At 37.1% G+C, this 20,223-nt stretch overlaps 3 protein-coding genes across 4 annotated transcripts in view; 1 reads left to right on the top strand and 2 right to left on the bottom strand.

Moving 5' to 3' along the window:
* The window catches only part of LOC308645585 (COMM domain-containing protein 7-like), a 147,567-nt gene that overhangs the window by 60,302 nt on the left and 67,042 nt on the right, over nucleotides 1-20,223 (bottom strand). The window lies entirely within an intron of this gene.
* The window catches only part of CDC20B (cell division cycle 20B), a gene marked incomplete at both ends in the record, with an annotated part of 48,760 nt that overhangs the window by 24,740 nt on the left and 3,797 nt on the right, over nucleotides 1-20,223 (bottom strand). The window contains 2 exons of the mRNA XM_081304842.1: nucleotides 2,041-2,171; nucleotides 4,456-4,678. Of these exons, the coding sequence (XP_081160968.1) occupies nucleotides 2,041-2,171; nucleotides 4,456-4,678 (354 nt within the window). The remainder of the gene's footprint in view (nucleotides 1-2,040; nucleotides 2,172-4,455; nucleotides 4,679-20,223) is intronic.
* GPX8 (glutathione peroxidase 8 (putative)) lies at nucleotides 12,836-17,488 on the top strand. Of its 2 annotated transcripts, XM_081304853.1 has the most exons (3): nucleotides 12,836-13,234; nucleotides 13,807-14,068; nucleotides 16,887-17,488. In XM_081304853.1, the coding sequence occupies exons 1-3, from the start codon at nucleotides 13,031-13,033 to the stop codon at nucleotides 17,048-17,050; spliced, it is 630 nt and encodes a 209-aa protein (XP_081160979.1). In that variant the 5' UTR covers nucleotides 12,836-13,030; the 3' UTR covers nucleotides 17,051-17,488. The 2 variants fall into 2 exon arrangements, with proteins under 2 accessions (XP_081160979.1, XP_081160980.1); XM_081304854.1 differs by lacking the exon at nucleotides 13,807-14,068 and having other exon boundaries at nucleotides 12,853-13,234; nucleotides 16,887-17,065.

Raw genomic sequence — 20,223 nt, 5'->3', positions numbered from 1 at the left:
CCGACGTGATTCTGCAATCTGCATTTGGGGTAAAATTGGGGGTTCATAACCCACTTCAATCTAATGTATGAAATATGATATGTCAAGAGCTTTGTAATGTTGTGAACAACCAATAAAAAAAAGAAAAAAAAAAGAAAAGAAAAAGAAAGAAAGTATCACCCAGAGTGGGCATAGTCAGCTGGACCATTCAGAGGGAATGCCAGCTGTCTGGGGGCCCCCCACAGTAGAGGGTGTCCTGGCCCCTTAAACATGTCAGGTCTAGCCCTGATGGAGCATGCATCTGGTGGGTTTTGCATTGAGAGGCCTGTCACCAGGATCATGTGATCCCTTCCTGTATTAAGGCCACTCTCATCAGCAACATTCTGATAGTAATTTGACTTCCTGTGGAGATATGTCTCTGGGGAGGCATCCATACCACTTGATAGTTTTATATTTTGTTGTTTAGTTTGCATGTAGCCTTGTTATCTTTTCTGGTTTTTTTTTTTTATGAGATATATACGCACAAAATGAAAAACCTGTTATAAGAAATGGGCATGGTGGCATGTGTCTGTAATCCCAGCTCCTCAGGAGACTGAGGAAGGAGTGATATCAAGTGAGTTTCAACCCTCTGGAGCCTTGTCTGGGTTGTTGTATATGAGAATAAATGTGGATTGTAGCACATTGCCCACATAAGCAAACAGTATGAAAGCACAAGCACAAATAAACAAATTTAGAGACAGGGCCTTGCTAAATTGCTGAGGCTTATCTTGAATTTGGGATCCTTCTGCCGCAGCCTCTTTAGTAGCTGGGATTACAGGTATGTCCCACACTGCCCAGACCCAAATGGATGGAATTCTAAATAAATGGTTACACACTAAAAAAAAAAAAAAAATCAGGAATGGAACCACATTAGGGCCCAGCTATCCCACTTCTTAGTATTTATCCAAAAGAATTAAAATCAGGGGGCTGGGGTCGTGGCTCAGTGGTAGAGTGCTTGCCTAGTATACTTGAGGCACTTGATTCAATCCTCAGTACCACATAAATATAAAATAAAGATATTGTGTCCACTTAAAACTAAAAAATAAATATTTTATTTAAAAAAGAATTAAAATCAACATACTAACAGGCACTTCATATGTGGAAGCTAGAGCAAAATAAGAGGGGGAAGTAGGTGAGGAATTCCATGAAATAGAAGGGAGATCAGGAGACTAGAGGGAAAGGGAGGAGGGAGTGGGAGAAGGGACAGAGAAAGAGCAGAACTGTAGGATGATATTGACCAAATTATTCTATGTACATTATATGGACATACCAGGGTGAATTTCACCTTTATGTATATCTATAAAGCACCAATTAAAAATTATAAATAAACAGAAAGAATATTAGTAGAATTCAGGAAGGGAGGAGGGAAGGGAAAGAGGAAATACAAGGGACCAAAATGGAGCAAATTATATTCTATGCATGTATGGTTACATCAAAATGAACCCCACTATCATGTATAACTATAATGGAATAAAAATCACTTTTTAAAAATAACCTGGTCCAGTCATGAGGCTAACAACATCCTTAATTATCTCAGTAGAACTCTGTAACCATCCCTCACTCTATGCCCTACAATAAGGCATCCAACAAAAGACCTGCTCTAACACATTGATACAGATACACAAACACACACACACACATACATATATGAACACATATATGTATACATATGTATGTGTGTATATATTTGTATAAATATATATATAAAATGTATGTACGCCACATTATGTATATATATACACCATAGTATGTACAATTGTGCTATATTTTTGATCTTTACCTCACTGATGGTTTTCCTCATTTTCACTTTTTTGACTGGTTCTAACAACATGATTTGGTGGAATTTTTTTTTCTTAAGAAGTGCCTCTATTCATATTCATTTGCTCAATTTTTTCTGTCAATAATCTATCATTTTTTTCTTACTGAATTTTAAGGGCAGCTAAGCAGCTCTTTACTCACATTTGAGACTCAATTATCCAAGCTTCTTAAGCTGTAGGATCTTCACTTTTCTCTCTTACCTACCTGACTTTTAGAAGCAACGTTTTCCTTTACAGCTCTGTCCAAAGCATGAGGTGCCTCACAAACACAGAGAGCAGAGTTATTCCTTTCATAACCTTCTTTGGTAGGAAACTTTAGTGGCTCTTTGTAGATTCCTACAAGAAAGACACTTAGCTTTAAATTTGGTTTTTAATATAATAATCACTTTGCAGGTCTCACCACAGAATCTCCCACAATAAAACAGAATGTGAGGTCCAGCATGAAAACCCAGGATGGGGGTAAGAGAAAGGAGGAGAGAGGGCCTTACACAGAGCACTGGGTTCATAAGTGAACGCTCATGAGAAACTGCTTTAGTAACCTCTGAATCAGGGAAGAAATGCTGGATTAAAGGTCTGACTCCAACTGCAGCATCAGTGGTAGAAATGCTTCACCTCTTCATAGAAAGTACAGGCTTGCACATTTGAAGAATGGATGGAAAGAATTCAATAATTTAAAAAGATGGTGCAAAGACTATCTGATTTGCCCATACTATGATCATCCTGCAGAAAATCACTACAGGAAATTTTTGTGTTGTCAATCACTGGTGCTCACTGCATGATCATGAGAATATCACTGTCATCCCCCATCCCTTCCTACTGCAAAGAAATGTTGCAAAAGTCAAGTGAGATAGCATCAATGTAATACTAAGTTAAAATAACAGAAGTGTTATTTGCATTAATTATTTCACATTTGTGTCCTTCTCAAGGTTGAGAATGCCTTTTAACAGGTTTTTTTTTTTAAAGAGAGGGAGGGAGGGGGAGAGAGGGAGAGAGAGAGAGAGAGAGAGAGAGAGAGAATTTTTTAATATTTATTTTTTTAGTTTTCGGCGGACACATATCTTTGTTTGTATGTGGTGCTGAGGATCTAACCCAGGCCACACGCATACCAGGTGAGCACACTACCGCTTGAGCCACATCCCCAGCCCTTAACAGGTTTTTAACTGCACTGGCAACCTGTGAAGGCATCCTCTAAGACTAAATATATGCCATATTGCTTGTTTATCCGAGGGGCCAAGAAACCATTGGAAAATTGTGGCCTTTTGAATGTGACAATCCCTTCTTCATTTGGAAAACCATGGGCTTGGTAAGATGTTGCTAATGTTCTCAGAGCCTGGTACCTCGAGTCCTGTGATATTCAAAATCTAAGAGGTGTTATGTTACATTAAAGGAGGAGGAGGGATGAAAACATGAAATGTTCCTCAAAGCTTTATGTCCTATTCCTTGTCCTGAGAAAGTATGCATGCTTTCTTCCTTGTGCCATTTATACAAGGGTATAAAGTAGAAAAGGCTAGCTCTCAGAACCTCAAATGAAAAAGGAAAAGTGCACTTGGATGCAAGTACTGACAATCATCCCTCTCATAAACAAGAAGGTCAAGTCCATCAGCCAAAGAAAGCAGGGACCTCTCAGGTTTCATATGGTGAGCATAACTGCAAATGAACCTCTCTGTATGTGTCCCTTACACTTCTGAAACCAAGAAAAGAAACACCAGCAGCAAAACACTTAGAAACCAATTTATCTGAATGCCCAGTACTAAATTAAATAGAAAATAAAGTGGACTTTCTTGTAAAATCTTCTTGACTAATACATATTGTCTGAAATTTTAAATTTCTCACATAAGGTTTTACTAAGAAACAACCAATAAATTGATTTAGAACCTAAAAAAAAAGGAAAGCCCCCAATTTTAGCCAGAGATGCCCCTAAAACAATCAGCATAAAAACTGCTCCCCAATTACAATGGGACTCAAAAGATTTCTTTCAGAAGATAGTCATAACACTGATCTTTCTTAACCCTGTATCTCCTACCGCTGCATTCAGCTGATTTCAGAATTGATACTTGTCATTACAGAGGAATTTCATTGGTTTAAAATTATTTGGGTTCCCTTTCAATCTGTAGAACTACAGTGCCTCACTGAGAAGAATTGGCACAACTGTCAACATTTGTCTTTATAAAAATGCTGATAGTCAAAAATTATGTTCACTAGGGTTTTTAAAGGGAAGAACAGGAATTAAATCACTAGATGAGAGGTGGCAAATTTTGCTTATCAATTTCTTATTCAAAGGGAGGGAAAAGGTGGCTCATGGTGGTGTACACCTCTAATCCTAGCAACTCGTAAAGCTGAGGCAGGAGCATCACGAGTTCAAAGCCAGCCTCAGCAAATTAGCAAGAGGCCCTAAGGAACTTAGTGAGATCCTGCCTCATAATTTAAAAAAAATAGAAAAAGGGCTGGGGATGTGACTCAGTGGTTAAACACCTGGAGTTCAATCCCTGGGACCAAAAAAGGGAGGAGGGGAGGGCAAAAAAAGGGAAAAGCGGTTGACTAGATATGACATTAAATAGTTCTTTAAGGCAAAGATTCTCTCAGGAATACATTCCTTTTAACATTTCAAAACTAGGCTCACCTGGAGTCAAGGTGTCTTTCTCAGGTGTTCCCAGCACTGATTGAAGGGATTCAGGGATGTCAGTGGTGGAAAGCTCAGCTCCAAAGGAACAGGCCAAGTCCCCGGTTTGCCTTTGCTGCCATCTTGTGGCGATTGGGCTACTGGCAACAGGAAGCTCTGCTGACAGGCGCTTCAAAAAGTTGCTCTTGAAGTTAGAATATGTAGTAGTAACTGAATCCAATACCTGTTTAACAACAAAGAAAGCCACAATTTATAGCAAACTCAATGATGCAAAAATAAAAATTCCTTACAAGAGAATTACAAGTGAGTTATCTAATACAACACAGAATATGTGGGTATAAAATATTTTAATTTTTGTGACCTGGGAGAATATTAGATTGTTAGATAGACAGAGGGTGAGTCAGGGAGATCACAAGTCGAAAGCCAGTCTGGTCAACTGAGACCCTTTATCAAAAGGGCTTGGGGAGTAACTGAGTGGTGGAGAGTCCCTTGGTTTAACCTCTAGTGTGGGGGAAGGGGGGAACATACATGGGGCTGGGGCTGTAGCTCAGAGACAGAGCACTTGCCTAGCATGGGTGAGGCACTGGGTTCAATCCTTAGGATCACATAAAAATGAAACAAATAAAATAAAGGCATGCTGTCCATCTACAACTACAAAAAAATTAAACCCATTATATATTTAGAGCCTCTACTGAAGAATCTGTAGACAAACCAAAATAGTTTAGGAAGTAATTATATAGATTTCTCCATTTTTCCAAATTTTCAGCTGATTAAAGTTATTTTTTGAGATACTGTGGGACCAAACAGAGGATATCTGGGCCTCCGTAAGACTAGCCAAGCAGCTCCTGCCCTTGCAGGTGGAGGAGCCACCATCGCTGAAGATGTAGTTAATTTTGAAAGAAAAAATTAACTTGCTCAAGGGTTTCCTTGGCATCCTAGAACTTAAATATTCATTAAAAAATGATCCTGAGTTGAAAAGGGGGAAATAAGGTCCATTATCCTCTGGCTCAGCTCTGTCACTCTGTCAATCTTGAATGTTTCCTATTTTTGGATCTCCTAGCCCATCTTTACCAATATGCTCTCCAACAGCTCCTTCAGGAAAGCATCTCTGACCTTCCATTCCTATCCATTCAAGTTTCATCAGGCAACTTGTTTGGGGCCAAGTAATGGTCCCCAAAGATATCCAGATCCTAGATCCTAGAACTTGCTATTGTCACCTTACATGATAAAGGGACTTTGAACATGTGATTAAGGATTAATCTAAACTGAGATGGGAAGAATAGATCCTAAATTATCTTTTTGAGTCCTGAATGCAATTCCATGTCCTTCTAAGAGGAAGACAGAGGGAGATTTGGCTATACACAGACAGGGAGATGGCAACATGATCACAGAGGCAGAGGCCTGAGTGATAATGCTCCCACGTCAAGAAATGCTGGCAGTCATGGGAATCTGGATAGCAAGGCATGGATCCTCCCCAGGAACCCCTGGGTGAAGCAAGACCCTGCAGGCACCTTGGCTTCTGCCTAGTGAAACTGATCTCAGAACTCTAGCCTCCATAAGAGAATAAATATGCGTTTTAAGCCACCAAGTTTATAGTAATTCATTATAGCATTTGTAGGGAATCAATGTGCAGCCTGCATTGGACTTCCACAGCTGACCAGGTGTGCCTCCAAAACAGCACCACCACATTATATTATTAACAATAATATTTATCAAGTGCTCAATCAACAAGAGTGTAGAGCTAAGCGGTGCATCCAAGATTCAGGCCACTGCATACGGTTATACACACATTGCCTCCATGAGTGGCAGCCTTTGGAATATGCAGTGTTCAATCTTCACAATGAAGAAGGACGACCCTGCCAAGGTTTCAACTCTGTCAAATCAATCTAATCCCTGTGCTTTGAGCTCCTGGGCTCATCCTCCCACTTTTCTGCTTATTTTTATTTTTCTCCTACTATATTATGCACTCCTGAAGACCAGGGACTTTGTCTTTTACCTTGATAGCTTTGGGGCATAGAATTATTTATTAGCATCTCAGAACTCCATAATGAATAAATGAATGAATCTATTCTCTTAGAGACCATTGGTGCTAAAAAGGCACAAGGGATTTAAGAAAGAATCCAGAGGCAAGGAAATAAGGCTAATTTCTTTCTTCTCCATTAATAAGAACAATTTTCAAATTGGATGAGGTAAAACAAACATTTCTCTAGAAACTAGAGACTGATATAAATGAAGCAACAAGATGCATCTGGGCATTTTAAATAAGGGCAAGTCTTTAAAGCAGATAGCCGAAAAGCAGATAACCGAAAACCCTCCCAAAACCAATACTTGTTAGCGAGCTATGAAAAAATAAACATGACAAATAAGAAAATGCCCCTCCTACAGACAAACATTTTTCATAGTCTTCAAATAAGAAGAACAAGCAATAAAATAAATTTGCAGCCAGGGTCCTAAATGGCACATGTCTTCCTAATCCATGTTATCCTAAATACATTCCCTGTGATGGACTGCAGGTTTTGTCCCTGGCCATACACTATTTAACTTCATCAGTGGCTGAAGTGGACATTTATTTATCAAAATGGTTGATTGTTTTAAGTTAAAATATTAAAAGATAGAAATGGGATTCAGAATAAAATGTGAGATCAAAAACCAATAAAATTAAATGTATGGTTCTTTTCACTATACAAGCAAAAGATGGGAGAGAACCGCTTGCAGGTTAAGACCACCACCACTACAGTATAGGTCAACAGAGTAGTGAAATTGCCTTTTTTAAAAAAGAACAGTATAATTTTAGGAAATATAAGGAGAAAACAGTGTTTGGAACAGTAGCAAGCAAAATCCCACTGTTTCTGGACCAGTCAGAACTCATCTGGAGAACAGTTTCTGGACTCTGAACTGTGTGATTCAAGAAGGGAGATGGACATGACAGGATTCAAAACCCAAGTTCATTTGGAGGAAAGGAACCACAATCAGGGATCAGAGTGATGATAGTAGCAGAGTATCACCCCAACATATGTGAGGTCCTCCTTACATGAGGATGTTTAATCTAGAAGAAAGAAGACTCAAAAGGAACTGTCTTCGCATATTAAAATGATGCAATTTATGAAAACAAGAAAAACTTACTCTTCATTGCCCCCTATGGCCAAAACAGGACCAATGAATGAGGGAGATAAATTTTTATTCAACACAAAGAACTTTCAAAGAATTAAAGAACAACTTCTCTTAACACTTTGAATATAAAATAAAATTCTCAGTCCTTCCACTAGGTATATACTGTTTGTAGTGGTACAGATGAAAATGTTTTAATAGTTCCATACTTTCAATGTAAATGTTTAATGTTTTTAATTTTTAAGTAATGACATAAAGTTTCCCTTATTAAAAAAATAGCAAAATAAATGAATATATTCAAATAAAGATGTTAAGTAAATAAATTATATGCAATTATAAAAAAAAGTCAGAGGACTCATGCAAATGACCACAGCTCAGGAAACACGCTGTGGATTGTGCTATTTCATCTTCAATGTTTTTAAACTTTTGTTCCAGGATCTATCTCCTGGTGAGGAAATGCCTGTTGCATAGTTTCAAATGACTCAAGTATTTATTAATAGAGAGGAAGAGGAAGATAAGAAAAATAAGACAAAGAAGGGAAAAAGGATGAATGACTCCGTAGTACAGGCACATGGGTTCAGCTTGTTTACCCTGAGATTCTCATCACACTGACACTGTATCAGGAGGAATTCAGAGCACCAGGGCCAACAAATAAATAGAAAGGAGCCTAGAGAGGTTAAAAATAAGGTCAGGAAGTAACAAAATGAAACAACTAAGAAAACAGAAACAAATGGATCTATCTAATCTGACACACAAATCATTTAGAGGGTGGGGAAAACCTGGACATTCCAGAGGAGGCATGCTGATGTTGCTGGAGACTGTGAGAACCTCATGACAAAGTCTAAAGCAGCAAAGATAGCCTGTGGGCTCAGGCATAACCCCACCTGTCCTTCCTAACCTCCGAATGTCTGCCCTGCTGCCACCCACCATCAACCACCCTAGGAGCAGCATTCTGTTCACGAGACATCTCAAATTTAGGGTCTCAAAATTTCTGACCATTTGGATAAGTCAAAAAAAATCCTCTTCTTATATTTGAATCCCTAACTGCCTTGGCATCCTATTGGATGGACAATAAAACACAAGCTGAAACTGTCAAGATCCTACAGATGATGATAATGTGCTGTATATTTCAAACAGCTAAAAGAAAGGATTCTGAATGTTTTCACCATAATAAAATGATAAATATTTGAGGAGATAAAAAAAAGGTTTACTGATTCAAACATTATACAACATATACATGTATTGAAGCATCACATAGGTAGCCCATAAATATGAATTTTTAAGATTTTTTAATATTTTTAGTTGTAGATGAACACAATACATTTATTTTATTTATTTATTTGTATATGGTGCTGAAGATCAAACCCAGTGCCTCATACATGCCAGGCAAGTGTTCTACCATTGAGCTACAAGCCCAAGCTAATTTTTAAGTTTTTAAGTATCAGTTTAAAAATGAATTTAAATCAAGGGCTGAGGTTGTGGCTTAGCGGTAGAGCACTTGCCTAGAATATGTGAGGCAGTGAGTTTGAGCCTCAGCACCACATAAAAATGAATGAATAAGATATTGTGTCAAACTGCAACTAAAAAATCTTTTTAAATAAATAAATACATTTTAAATCAAAACCAACAAGACCATTTTCAGGTGGGAGGTACTATTGTGCTCCTTTGCCAATGCCCACCACGGGGGCTCCAGAGCATCTTTAGCATCCTTCCCTTTTCTTGCATCTCACTGGCAAAGGCTGCCTTCATTGAAACTATCTTCTCTTGACTTGTTGTTCTGCAGACCTCCTGGGACACCTTCCAGATAACTTCAGTACACATGGACAATTTTTTTGCTGCTGTTTTCCTCTTTCTCCCCTTTTTAAGCTCCTACAGTGATTTCTTATAAAACTAAATGTCTCCAGATGAATAAAACCCCTTCACCAAAGTACTGCAGCAATCTTGCCTCCTGTTTTCTTCTAAACGTATTTTATCAATTACAAAGAAATGCTTGAATACAGAAGAAATAATTTGAGTTATGAAGTTGAAAGTCCTAAACACCACTCCATTCACGAGTTCTGTGATCTTGGCTGAGTTATTACCTTCTTCCTATATCAAATGATTATTACAAGGGAAATAATGTGTATACTAAAGGAGATTACATACAGTATAAAGCTCATAAGGAAAAGAAATTTTGTGCAAGGGTCAATATAAAGCTAAAACATAAGTTATTTAGCACTCACTTATTTTCTGCCTTATAATTCTTCCTTGTTTCATGTATGCTCTCATATTTTCCAAAATTGCTTTTAGTTTGTAAGGGCCAGCTCATTCACTAACACTTTATTTATATCCTCTACAAAGCCTGAGTTGGTTAGCTGAGTCAATTGCTTTATCCCACTGTGGACTCCATGTCTTCCCCTAGACTTGACCTTTACTCTCTTCCTCTCCTTTAGGTAGGAAGAGTATTTGTGTGGGGTTGTGGCTCAATGGTAGAGCACTTGCCTAGCACATGTGAGGCACTGGGTTCGATTCTCAGCACCACATAAACATAAATTAAACAAAGGTATTGTGTCCATCTACAACTAAAAAAAACTTTTTTAAAATAGTATTTGCGGATATTTTTAGCATACTGTCACTATACAGAGAAATCTGCAATTTTGATATATAGTTTGAGATTAGTCTTTCTATAGGAAAAAAAACATGGAAAATGAGAACAGATCACCAGAAGTTGAGAGGTGATGTTGTCAAAACATATACAGAGAAAGATTCTGCTAAATGAACAAAGAGGTATATGCAGGGGCCAAATTTGTCTATATCTAGAAACAGAATTCTCCAAACCATTATTTAACAGACCTAAGTAAACATTCATATATTATGATTTCATTATTTCAGATTCTCAAGACTAGGATCATTTAATTACACACTGATTCTTATTTCATCCTTTATATACACTTTCAGAGTAGTGTTCATATTTAGTAAATCTCAGGTCAAGCCTACCTAAGCATCAGACTTGCATAATCATTCTTATTTATGAAGCACGCTGGCTTATACAACAATTATTGGCAAGTTTGTTGATGTTGTTGTTTTTTAAAGAGAGAGAATTTTTTAATATTTATTTTTTAGTTTTTTCGGTGGACACATCTTTTTATTTTATGTGATGCTGAGGAGGATTGAACCCAGCACCCCGCGCATGCCAGGCGAGCACACTACTGCTTGAGCCACATCCCCAGCCCTCATTGGCAAGTTTATGCAGTGTAAGTTTGGATCTCTCAGATTCATTCAGCTCTGGGTCACTCAATGCTCAATGTGCTTTTAAAACGATGGACCAGCAGCTATCATAATGAGTTTATCAAAATAATATCATCCCATGGGATCCTGCCTGGGGAACAGTCAGTCAACACCCTTCCCAGACATAAGCATTTTGTCTCCTCATCTCAAAGCACAGCTGTAACCTGACAGTTTTACATGTATAGCATGCATTCTATGAATTAACTTTTAAAGTGCAAGTCTTGAACCATTTGCTTGGACTGCCCAAGGAGTTAATTAAAACATCTAGTATATTCGTGGAGACCTGCAACATATCTACTGTGTAACCCAAACAAGATTGGAATGTAAAGGCTCTCAAACTTAAATGTTCAAAATCTATAAAACTACATGTTCTGATTCAGGAAGTCTGAGGTGGGACCTACAAGCCATGTTTCTTAAAAAATGCCCAGGTGATAGCCATGCTGTAGGCCCAAGAATCTCACCTGGAAAACAAGACCAGATAGATACCATAGCAGTTCTTGTGGAACAGGTAACACAGGGACATTAACAATTTAAACAACTCAGCCAGAATTCACCAAAGTAAACTACCATAGTTGAGATGTAACACAACACAGTTTTTGTACATTTTTGTTCTTTACTAGAAAAAATGTTTAAAAGAAATACTAAGGTTTGGGGTTTGTTTGATTTTTGGATTGATTTTTGGTTTTTGTTTTCCTATTCATTCTTAGGCCATAAAGGAAGTATTAAAATGGCTCCTCTTACTAAGCCCAAGCTCAGCTACCCCCAAACACACAGAAGGAGGGACCAGAGGAAGAGCAGGGCTTCCACCTGAGCAACAGTTCGAAAGCTCCAACACCCAAAAGGTGGCAGGAAGGGCACTCCCACAAGTTTCTCAGCTCACTCTGTGCACTTTCTGGAAACTCACCATAACACTGTGCCCAAGTGGACACACCTTATTCAGAACGTGCATTGTCTTAAACAGTGCAGATTCTAAGGTGACTGATGAACCATGAATTTTAGGCTATGCAACTATTTCTCCCCTTAAAATCTATGATCTTTAGCAATTGAAAGTCAGACCTCCTGAAACAGGCAACTGCCAGAAGAAAAAAAAAAGATGAAAAATAAAGCAAATACTTGAAGGACCCAAGTAAATGAGGGTTTGGGGGGTTTTGATAGAATTATTTTTTAACTGTTAAATAGATCTATTATAGGGGCTGGGGATGTGGCTCAAGCGGTAGCGCGCTCGCCTGGCATGCGTGCGGCCCGGGTTCGATCCTCAGCACCACATACCAACAGGGATGTTGTGTCCACCGAGAACTGAAAAATAAATATTAAAAAATTCTCTCTCTCTCTCTCTCTCTCTCTCTCTCTCTCTCTGAAAAATAAATATTAAAAAAATAGATCTATTATAGAGTTCAGTATTTTTAAATATACAGGTGACATCTGTTGGTGAATTGTGAAATCATTTTCATGGGCAGAATCAGGCTGCTTAAAAATGCAATGGACATAGTTGTCTTGCAGTTCAAAGGAGAAGTATTACATCAGGAAAATTCTCAGGGCAATTTATATGTGTATGTGTGTGTGTGTGTGTGTGCGCTCGCACTAAGTTATGCTATAAATGTCTTATTTTCTATTTACTTTTACTGCATTCTTCTGGAATTGGATTGCCTTAGCTAGATGAGGCCAGAATAAATAGCCTTTTCAAATATATCATTGTGCTTTCCACTATAAATTCCTTGAATTCATGTAATATGTTTAATCCATACAGATAATATAAAGTTCCTTCAGGTCATACATCATGTTCATAGTTCACACTTAATCTACATTCTATACCTGGGCATCATACCTACCCAGTTCTCAATAGTTCGATAAAGATAGGATGCTTACTAGGGCAGTTAAGATCTCAGTTTCCAAATTACAAGAGCACCATCTTCTGGTGAAATATTTTCTTTGTAGGAAAGGAGTTAGGGAAATACCAAAAATGTCCTGATTTTTCTGACAAAAAATGACAGTTTTATCACTAATAGGTTGAAATTCTGTAGTGCTCTTTATTTCATTTGGAAGTTTCACTACATCTGCCTTCTGATAAGTATTCTTCTACTCCTCAGCAGTGAAAGGAGCTAGTCTAATCCTTCCTGGTTTGTTAGATTAAGCGGGTTTCAAGTTTCAGCTCCTCCTTTGAATTCCAACCTGATGAAACTTCCCTGTAGAATCAACCAAAATGGAGCCTCTCGCTGCTCATCCGTTAAAATGTTCCGGGCCCAAAGTGAAAATATTTGCAGTTTTGCTCTCTATGGTTCTGTGCACAATGATGCTATTTCTCCTACAACTAAAATTCCTAAAGCCTAGAATCAACAGCTTTTATGCCTTTGAAGTGAAAGATGCAAAAGGAAGAACTGTTTCTCTGGAAAAGTTTAAAGGCAAAGTAAGTTGAATTTTCGGATTTTATATCTGTTGATTTTCCATGTCTCTGCTTTATCTCTTAGTAGAATCAATGCCTTGTCATTACATAGTTACTAGTTAAAATTTGGTCTTCAATGTAATGTTATTAGTACATCACTTTAGTTATCAGTTCTGAGAGTTTGTTTATATGCTTTCTAATTATCTTATTCTCAAAAATGCTCTAATTTTTGTGTTTTAAGTTGTCTAGAAAATGCTTATAGTTAGTAATGTGAATATAGTGATGATTACTAGTAAAAGTATCATCTATAATCTAACAATAAAAAGCACCCTATCAGTGATGATATTATCATTTATTTTTAAATAAGTTTTCATGCATCCCTAATGCTTTTTAATGGCAGTAATGTATCAGTCTGAACTTGTGCATTTAGGTATAGTTTTCAATAAAACTGGGTATGTCTAAAAAGCATGAAATCATCATCCATCAGAGGTTATATTCCCCCAAAATGGCTTAGGATTTTAACTACATGCAGGAGGGGAGGGGTTTTTTAATCTTTTGCTTCACTTTCCGGTTGGATGTTTTTCTTTTTCCGGGAGGTTTCACTAGTTGTAAACGTGGCTAGTGACTGCCAACTCACAGACAGAAATTACTTAGCACTGAAGGAACTGCACAAAGAGTTTGGACCATTCCACTTCAGCGTCCTGGCGTTTCCATGCAATCAGTTTGGAGAATCGGAACCCCGTTCGAGCAAGGAAGTAGAATCTTTTGCAAGACAAAACTACGGAGTAACATTCCCCATCTTCCACAAGATTAAGATCCTAGGATCTGAAGCAGAACCCGCATTTAGATTTCTTGTTGGTAAATATATTTGCCTCACCAGTATGTCTTTAATTGCTATTCATTCTTACACAAATATACCAGGACTATACTTTTTATTTCATTTGAAATTTTTTATTGGGAAAATTTTCATAAAACGATCAAAAAGACAGATTCTTTGTAACTTTCTAGAAGTTATGCTACCATAAAATCAGTATTCTTAGATGGCAAAAGAAGTTTACTCCAATGTATTTAATTTCTTACGACCATCTTCCTGAAGACTTTACTTGAAATATGACTGTGACTTTTTTAAAAAATTATCATAATTCTCCTTTTGCTTAACTAGAATTTTGGGGAAATGTCCCTCCCCATTATTAAATCTGCACATTTCATAACTATTGCTGAGGATTATCAACTGAACATATCTTTATGGTTGATTTTATATTTCCTTTCTTATCTGAGACATTATCCTCAAGGATGAATTTCTCAGTTTACCAGGTTTTTACTAAAATAAAACTTGAATTTTTTTTTCAGAAAGCATTAATATTAGGCTTTCTTTACAATTAAGCTAGCACACAAGAATTTATTTAAAGACTTCCTAAGGTTAGTTAGCATAAAGGTAGTGTAGATAGGGGCTGGGGATATAGCTCAGTTGGTAGAGTGCTTGCCTTGCATGCACAAGGCCCTGGATTCAATTCTCAGAACCACCAAAAAAAAAAAAAAAAACAAACAGGTAGTGTGGATAGAAACTTTGGTCTTACCTGGGTACAAACTCCTGCTCAGTTGCTTTTGCTGTGTGACTTCAAGCATACAACTTAACTTCTCTGTACCTGTTTCCTCATTTGTAAAATGGGGCTATAAGTAGCACCTACTCACTAAGTTTTTTGGGAGGATTAAGTGTATTCATAGTCAAACACACACTGCTCACTCTGTACCAGATACTACTCTAAATGGCACTCAGCTAATGTTCTCTTACCTTATACTGATGTCATCTTCAGACCTATTTTCACTGTAAATAATTTGAGTTTTGACAAAACCATGACCTCAGGCATATCAAGCTTCAATTCAACAAACAAGATATTCAATAATATTTTATGTAAGTAATAAGAAACTTCTAAAAACATTATATTCAATTTGTAGGGAAAGTTGATTTAGTGCCTAACATCATGAATACCAACCAGGAAGTCTTTATTCCTTTTATTTCTGGGGTTTAGTGAAAAAAAAAATCCAGAATACATGTCCTTAAAATAATCTTTCATCAATTATAGTAGCCAAATGCTTAGACATAGTAGCTCATAGGTTATTCCTCTTCATCACTAAAAAAGCTTGTAAGGGGCTGGGGCTGTAGCCTCATGTGTGAGGCATTGGGTTCAATCCTTAGCACCACATAAATGTAATATATACTGTGTGTTTATCTACAACTAAAAAAAAAAAAAATTTTTTAAAAGCTTGTTTATACAACTCCATTTAATCTGTACAATCTAAAAGATAATAGTTCACAATAAAAGTCACTACTCTGTATAATTAAAGTGCACTAATAAAAAAGTTGGCAGTGACTAAGCTTCCACCTGCACTTGGGAGAGGAAGGTAATAGTGCCCAGAGGTTAAGAGCACAAACACTAGAAGAAGGCCTGACTATCAACCTTGGCCCTGTCAATCACTAACCACATCATCTTCAGTGTAGGCCTCCTTCTCCCCATCTGCAAAATGGGGATAATTAATAATACCCATCTCAGAGGGGTTCTGTAAAGCTACAACAGGCTGGACTCTGTGGTCCAGGCCTGTAATTCTGGCAACTTGGGAGGCTGAGTCAGGAGGATAGCAAGTTGGAGGCCCACCTCAGCAACTTGGAGGCCCGCCTCAGCACTTGATGAGAACCTGGCCTCAAAGTGCAAAATAAAAAGGGCTGGGAATTTAGCTCAGTGTTAGAGAACCCCTGAGTTGAATCCCCAGTACTGGGAAAAAAAAAAAGTTTAAGAGCATCTATTCAAAGCACTGAGCATACTTTACTAGGCACATAGTAAGCACTTGATAAACTTAAAAAAAATTATATATATATATATATATATATTATAATATATATTTTATATTATATATATATGTATATGTATGTGTGTGTGTGTTGTAGGTGGACACAATACCTTTATTTTTATGTGGTGCTGAGGATCGAACCCAGTGCCTCACACATGCTAGGCGAGTGTTCTACCACTGAGATACAACCCCAGCCCCCACTTGATAAATTTTATAGTTATTATATCTTGTTCTGATGTACATCAGTGATATGAACATAAATTATGGATAATATACAGGAGGAAAAATCTACATTTCTTAGATTTATCAAAAGATTCATAATTTTTCAAAATAAAGTGGCTAAATTCTTTGTCATTTTCAGCTATGTAATAGTTTTAAAAACATTCATATATTTAACATGAAAATTAATTCCCACATTTTCATTACCAAGGACTTATTCTTTAAAAATTTTGAGTTAGTGACAAGGTCAATTTCTTATTTAGATCAACAAATCTAAAATAGACTGCTTTGGGGGCTGGGGGTATAGCTCAGTGGTAGAGTGCTTGCCTAGCATGCACAAGGTCCTAGGTTCAATTCCCAGAACTGAAAAGAAATTAAAAATTAAACAACTTTGTTTCATTTTATGGTTCCAGATCAGTAGAGTCATCAGTGAACCCATCGAGTATATGAAAACCTCATTACTCAAACTTGTGCTCTACTTTCTTTGGGTGTTTTGTTTTGCTTTCTAGAACCTGATTCTAAAGGTGTCACTTATGCAGATACAAAAAGAAATGAAAATCTTAACAAAGAATAAAGTTATGCTCATGAAAATATGTTGTGTATATTTTAGATTCTTCAAAGAAGGAACCACGGTGGAATTTTTGGAAATATCTAGTCAACCCTGAGGGTCAAGTCGTGAAGTTCTGGAGGCCAGAGGAGCCCATTGAAGCCATCAGACCCGAGATAGCAAATCTGGTTGGAAAACTCATCCTAAAAAAGAGAGAGGACCTATGAAAATACCATCAAGCCACTCTAATTCAGAGAGAAATATCTCCATGAGGATTTGATCTCTTTTTAAATACTTTGACAGCATTTACAGCACAGTATCTTGCTAGTCAATGGTAATGAACGTCCTCAGGACAGAGATGTAACCCAAAGCTAAAAAAAAAAAAAAAAAAAAAAAAAAAAAAAAAAAAAAAGTAGCCAAAGAATTAAAATACTTCATCTGATATACTAAAAATTTCAGAATACACAGTCACCAATGTGTTCCATACCCCAGTGTCCAACTTGACATTTTATTGGATTGTACTTTATGGAAATGCCAACACCCTAGACCACTGTTTGGATTTCACGAATTCTGTGTGACTGAAATTTTTGATGTAACTATAAATGGCTATGTTGATACAATAAAACAAATAATGAAAATGTAAAATACATTCAAATCCTTACATACCTTTGTTTCATGTACAGAATTTTGCTCTTTTAAGTATAGGTTTCTAGTGTGTTTTACTATACTTAGTCATTTTTATGATATTATAGTTATTTGAAAAAGTCTATCATTTTCAACATCTCTCTCTCCATTGTTTTCTGGAAGCAATCCAAATTCCAGACAGAACAGTTGAGTCTGCCTTATTTTTGAGTGAAAAATCCCAAGTGTAGGAAAAAGGCCATGAGCATGTGATCATTTAGCAACAACCTGCCAAGTTGGTGAAGGTTAATTACAACCTCATGAAATATGTATTCACTGCATAAAAGGATTAAAGACTGAAGCAAAATCTGTATGACAATGAGAGAAAAAAAATGCACTCATGTAAAATTTGGCTAAGGAGGAGGAAGACCTAATAGCCTGTGGTTTGACTCCCAAATTCTGATTTGATAGGTGATTTTTGTGGTGAATTCAGTAACACCACCAAAGCTTATAGTTCTGGGTCTGGATTAAGTTCTTAAGAAAACAAAAAATATTTCCTGGAGTACCTTCTGCTTTAAAGTATCCATGCAACTCTTCAGCTTCAAGTGTGCTTAGTGTAATAGTAGGTGGCGGTGGAGCAGTTTCCATCCTCGTGATTTACAGGGATAGCCTCAAGAACGCCAGATTAGTGTATCAGCAAACCTGCTCCCCTCTCAGTTACTATGTGACTTGTCATTTTAATTTCAGTTTCCTCACCTACAAATTAAGTAGAGGACGGAAAGAAACAGAGAGCCCCCTTAAAAGTCAATGAATATACTTAGCAGAAAAGAAATCAGAACTAGCCTAGATGTTGGCAAAGACACAGGAGCTATCTAACTAGATTTCTAGTAGGTATCCTTTGCAATTTACCCCAGAGTCTTAGCAATTGAATTCTGAGCCTCTAAACAAAAATTTAGTCCAGGTAACCCCTTCAAGTGTTGCTTCCAGAGCATTCTTGCCTCATGCCCCCACTTACTTCCTTGAGCTCCCCTTCAGCACAGTGGCACTGCCAGGGTGTTTTGGTGTGCCTCATTAAGGGTGTGAGCAGAATTGCATGTGCCAGCCCCACACAGGCAAGTCCCCACTGCCAGATGGTAACAGATGCACTGGTCTTCACTGTCCCCACAAATGTTATTCAGATGCCCACCCTGCCTTAGTTCTTTCCAAAGCCATACAAAAATGCACTTCTCATTTAAAAATTTCCAACCCTGGTTGCCTTATCCAACCTACTGCCTCTTCAATAGTCAGTCTCCCCTTAGGCTTTGGCTATCCACAGCAGACAGGTGGGGCTTTAAAAATGTGTCCTATGTATTTCCTTGAAAGAAAGGAAATGTGTCCATTCAAGATTCCCTAAGGATGAGGCTACATGTGCTGAGAGAGAGTGGAGCCATTTGCTGATATGCTGCCACCCTTAAGTCAAATGTTTTACACAAATACTGCTGAACAAACACATGCCGAGAAAAAGTCCCATCTTTTCTTAACTTAAGCAGTCCTCTTGTAATCTTGTCTGGAACACAGAATGCAATAGTATCCCTAAACTAAAGAGTATAACAGAAAAATATCAGGCATTACATAAAAGGGTATTTTATCTCTTCATGACAAAGCAAAAGGGCAAAATCAAATGTGTTTTAACTGAGGTAAATAATTTTGTATTTGTTCTAATTAGTTATGACAACAGAATGCATTTCAGTTCATTGTACACAAATGGAGCACAGCTTTTCATTTATCTGGTAGTATATGATGTAGAGTTGCACCATATGTGCAGTCATACATGTACTTAGGGTAATGATGTCTGTCTCATTTCACCATCTTTCCTATCCAATAATTTTACTTGAAGTTTGATAGTTTCATTGGATGGTGAAGAAAAATTTATAATAATTCCTGATCATCATTTCTTGGCAGATGTAACAAGAGAGTATTGGGGTCTGAAATAAATATGAATTTACCTGAAAGTTGTACTTCATTTTCTTAAATGTTTAATAATTTTAGTGTATCTATAGTATGTGGATATGTACATATATACAAATCTTAATTCTAGCATATATAGCACATCTATAGTGGTGGCTGGTGAATGTTCAACAAGAGATTCTGGAGGAGGAAGGAATCCTGGACTTTTGGAATTAGCCAATTTCCATGGTGTCCTATGTATTTCCTTGAAAGAAAGGAAATGTGTCCATTCAGGATTCCCTAAGGATGAATGCTCCCCTGTGGCCAATTTCAGTCTACCAATGGTTTATTTAATAACTAATTTGTAAATTTTCTGAAAATGTAATAATTTATTTTCACAGACCAATAATACAAACTGGCTCTAGCACATCAAAATTCCTAAAAATTAAGACTTGATCAAGGAATCATAAGGATTTCCAAAGAGAAAAGTCTAGAGCAAAAATCTATCATACATACTCTATTTCTGTTATATACTATTTTGACAGGTTATGTAAAAATGTAGGAGTATATGAAGTTACACTAAAATCTTTCAACTTAACTAGGCTGTCTGCAGATAAAAAAAGAAGAAGAAAAAGAAAAAACTCCAAGAGAATTGAAGGCAGAGAGGGAAGAAAGGACAGAAAGACAAAGCCCCCACTCCAAAAAAATTTTTTTTCACTATATTTTCTTTAAAAATATTGTGTTTCAGAAGACTGCCTTGTGTTAGGTGGTTTCTGAACAAAGTAGCATCTTAATTAGCAGTATTTCTTTGAAAGAAAAATAACAGACATTTGGATAAAACTGATAAAGGGAT

The sequence above is a fragment of the Spermophilus citellus genome (assembly GCF_964194105.1).
Source record: "Spermophilus citellus genome assembly, chromosome: 1".
NCBI classification, from domain to species: Eukaryota; Metazoa; Chordata; class Mammalia; order Rodentia; family Sciuridae; genus Spermophilus; species Spermophilus citellus.
Note: the sequence above shows the minus strand (reverse complement) of the source record. Positions and strands in the feature narration are given on the sequence as shown.

What these genes read in the sequence shown, in the direction of transcription:
- GPX8 (XM_081304853.1), top strand. Translation starts at nt 13,031, where the DNA reads ATGGAGCCTCTCGCTGCTCATCCGTTAAAATGTTCCGGGCCCAAAGTG. An exon ending in TGGAAAAGTTTAAAGGCAAA is followed by an intron (nt 13,235 to 13,806) that starts GTAAGTTGAATT and finishes TTTTTCCGGGAG; the next exon opens with GTTTCACTAGTTGTAAACGT. An exon ending in CGCATTTAGATTTCTTGTTG is followed by an intron (nt 14,069 to 16,886) that starts GTAAATATATTT and finishes TGTATATTTTAG; the next exon opens with ATTCTTCAAAGAAGGAACCA.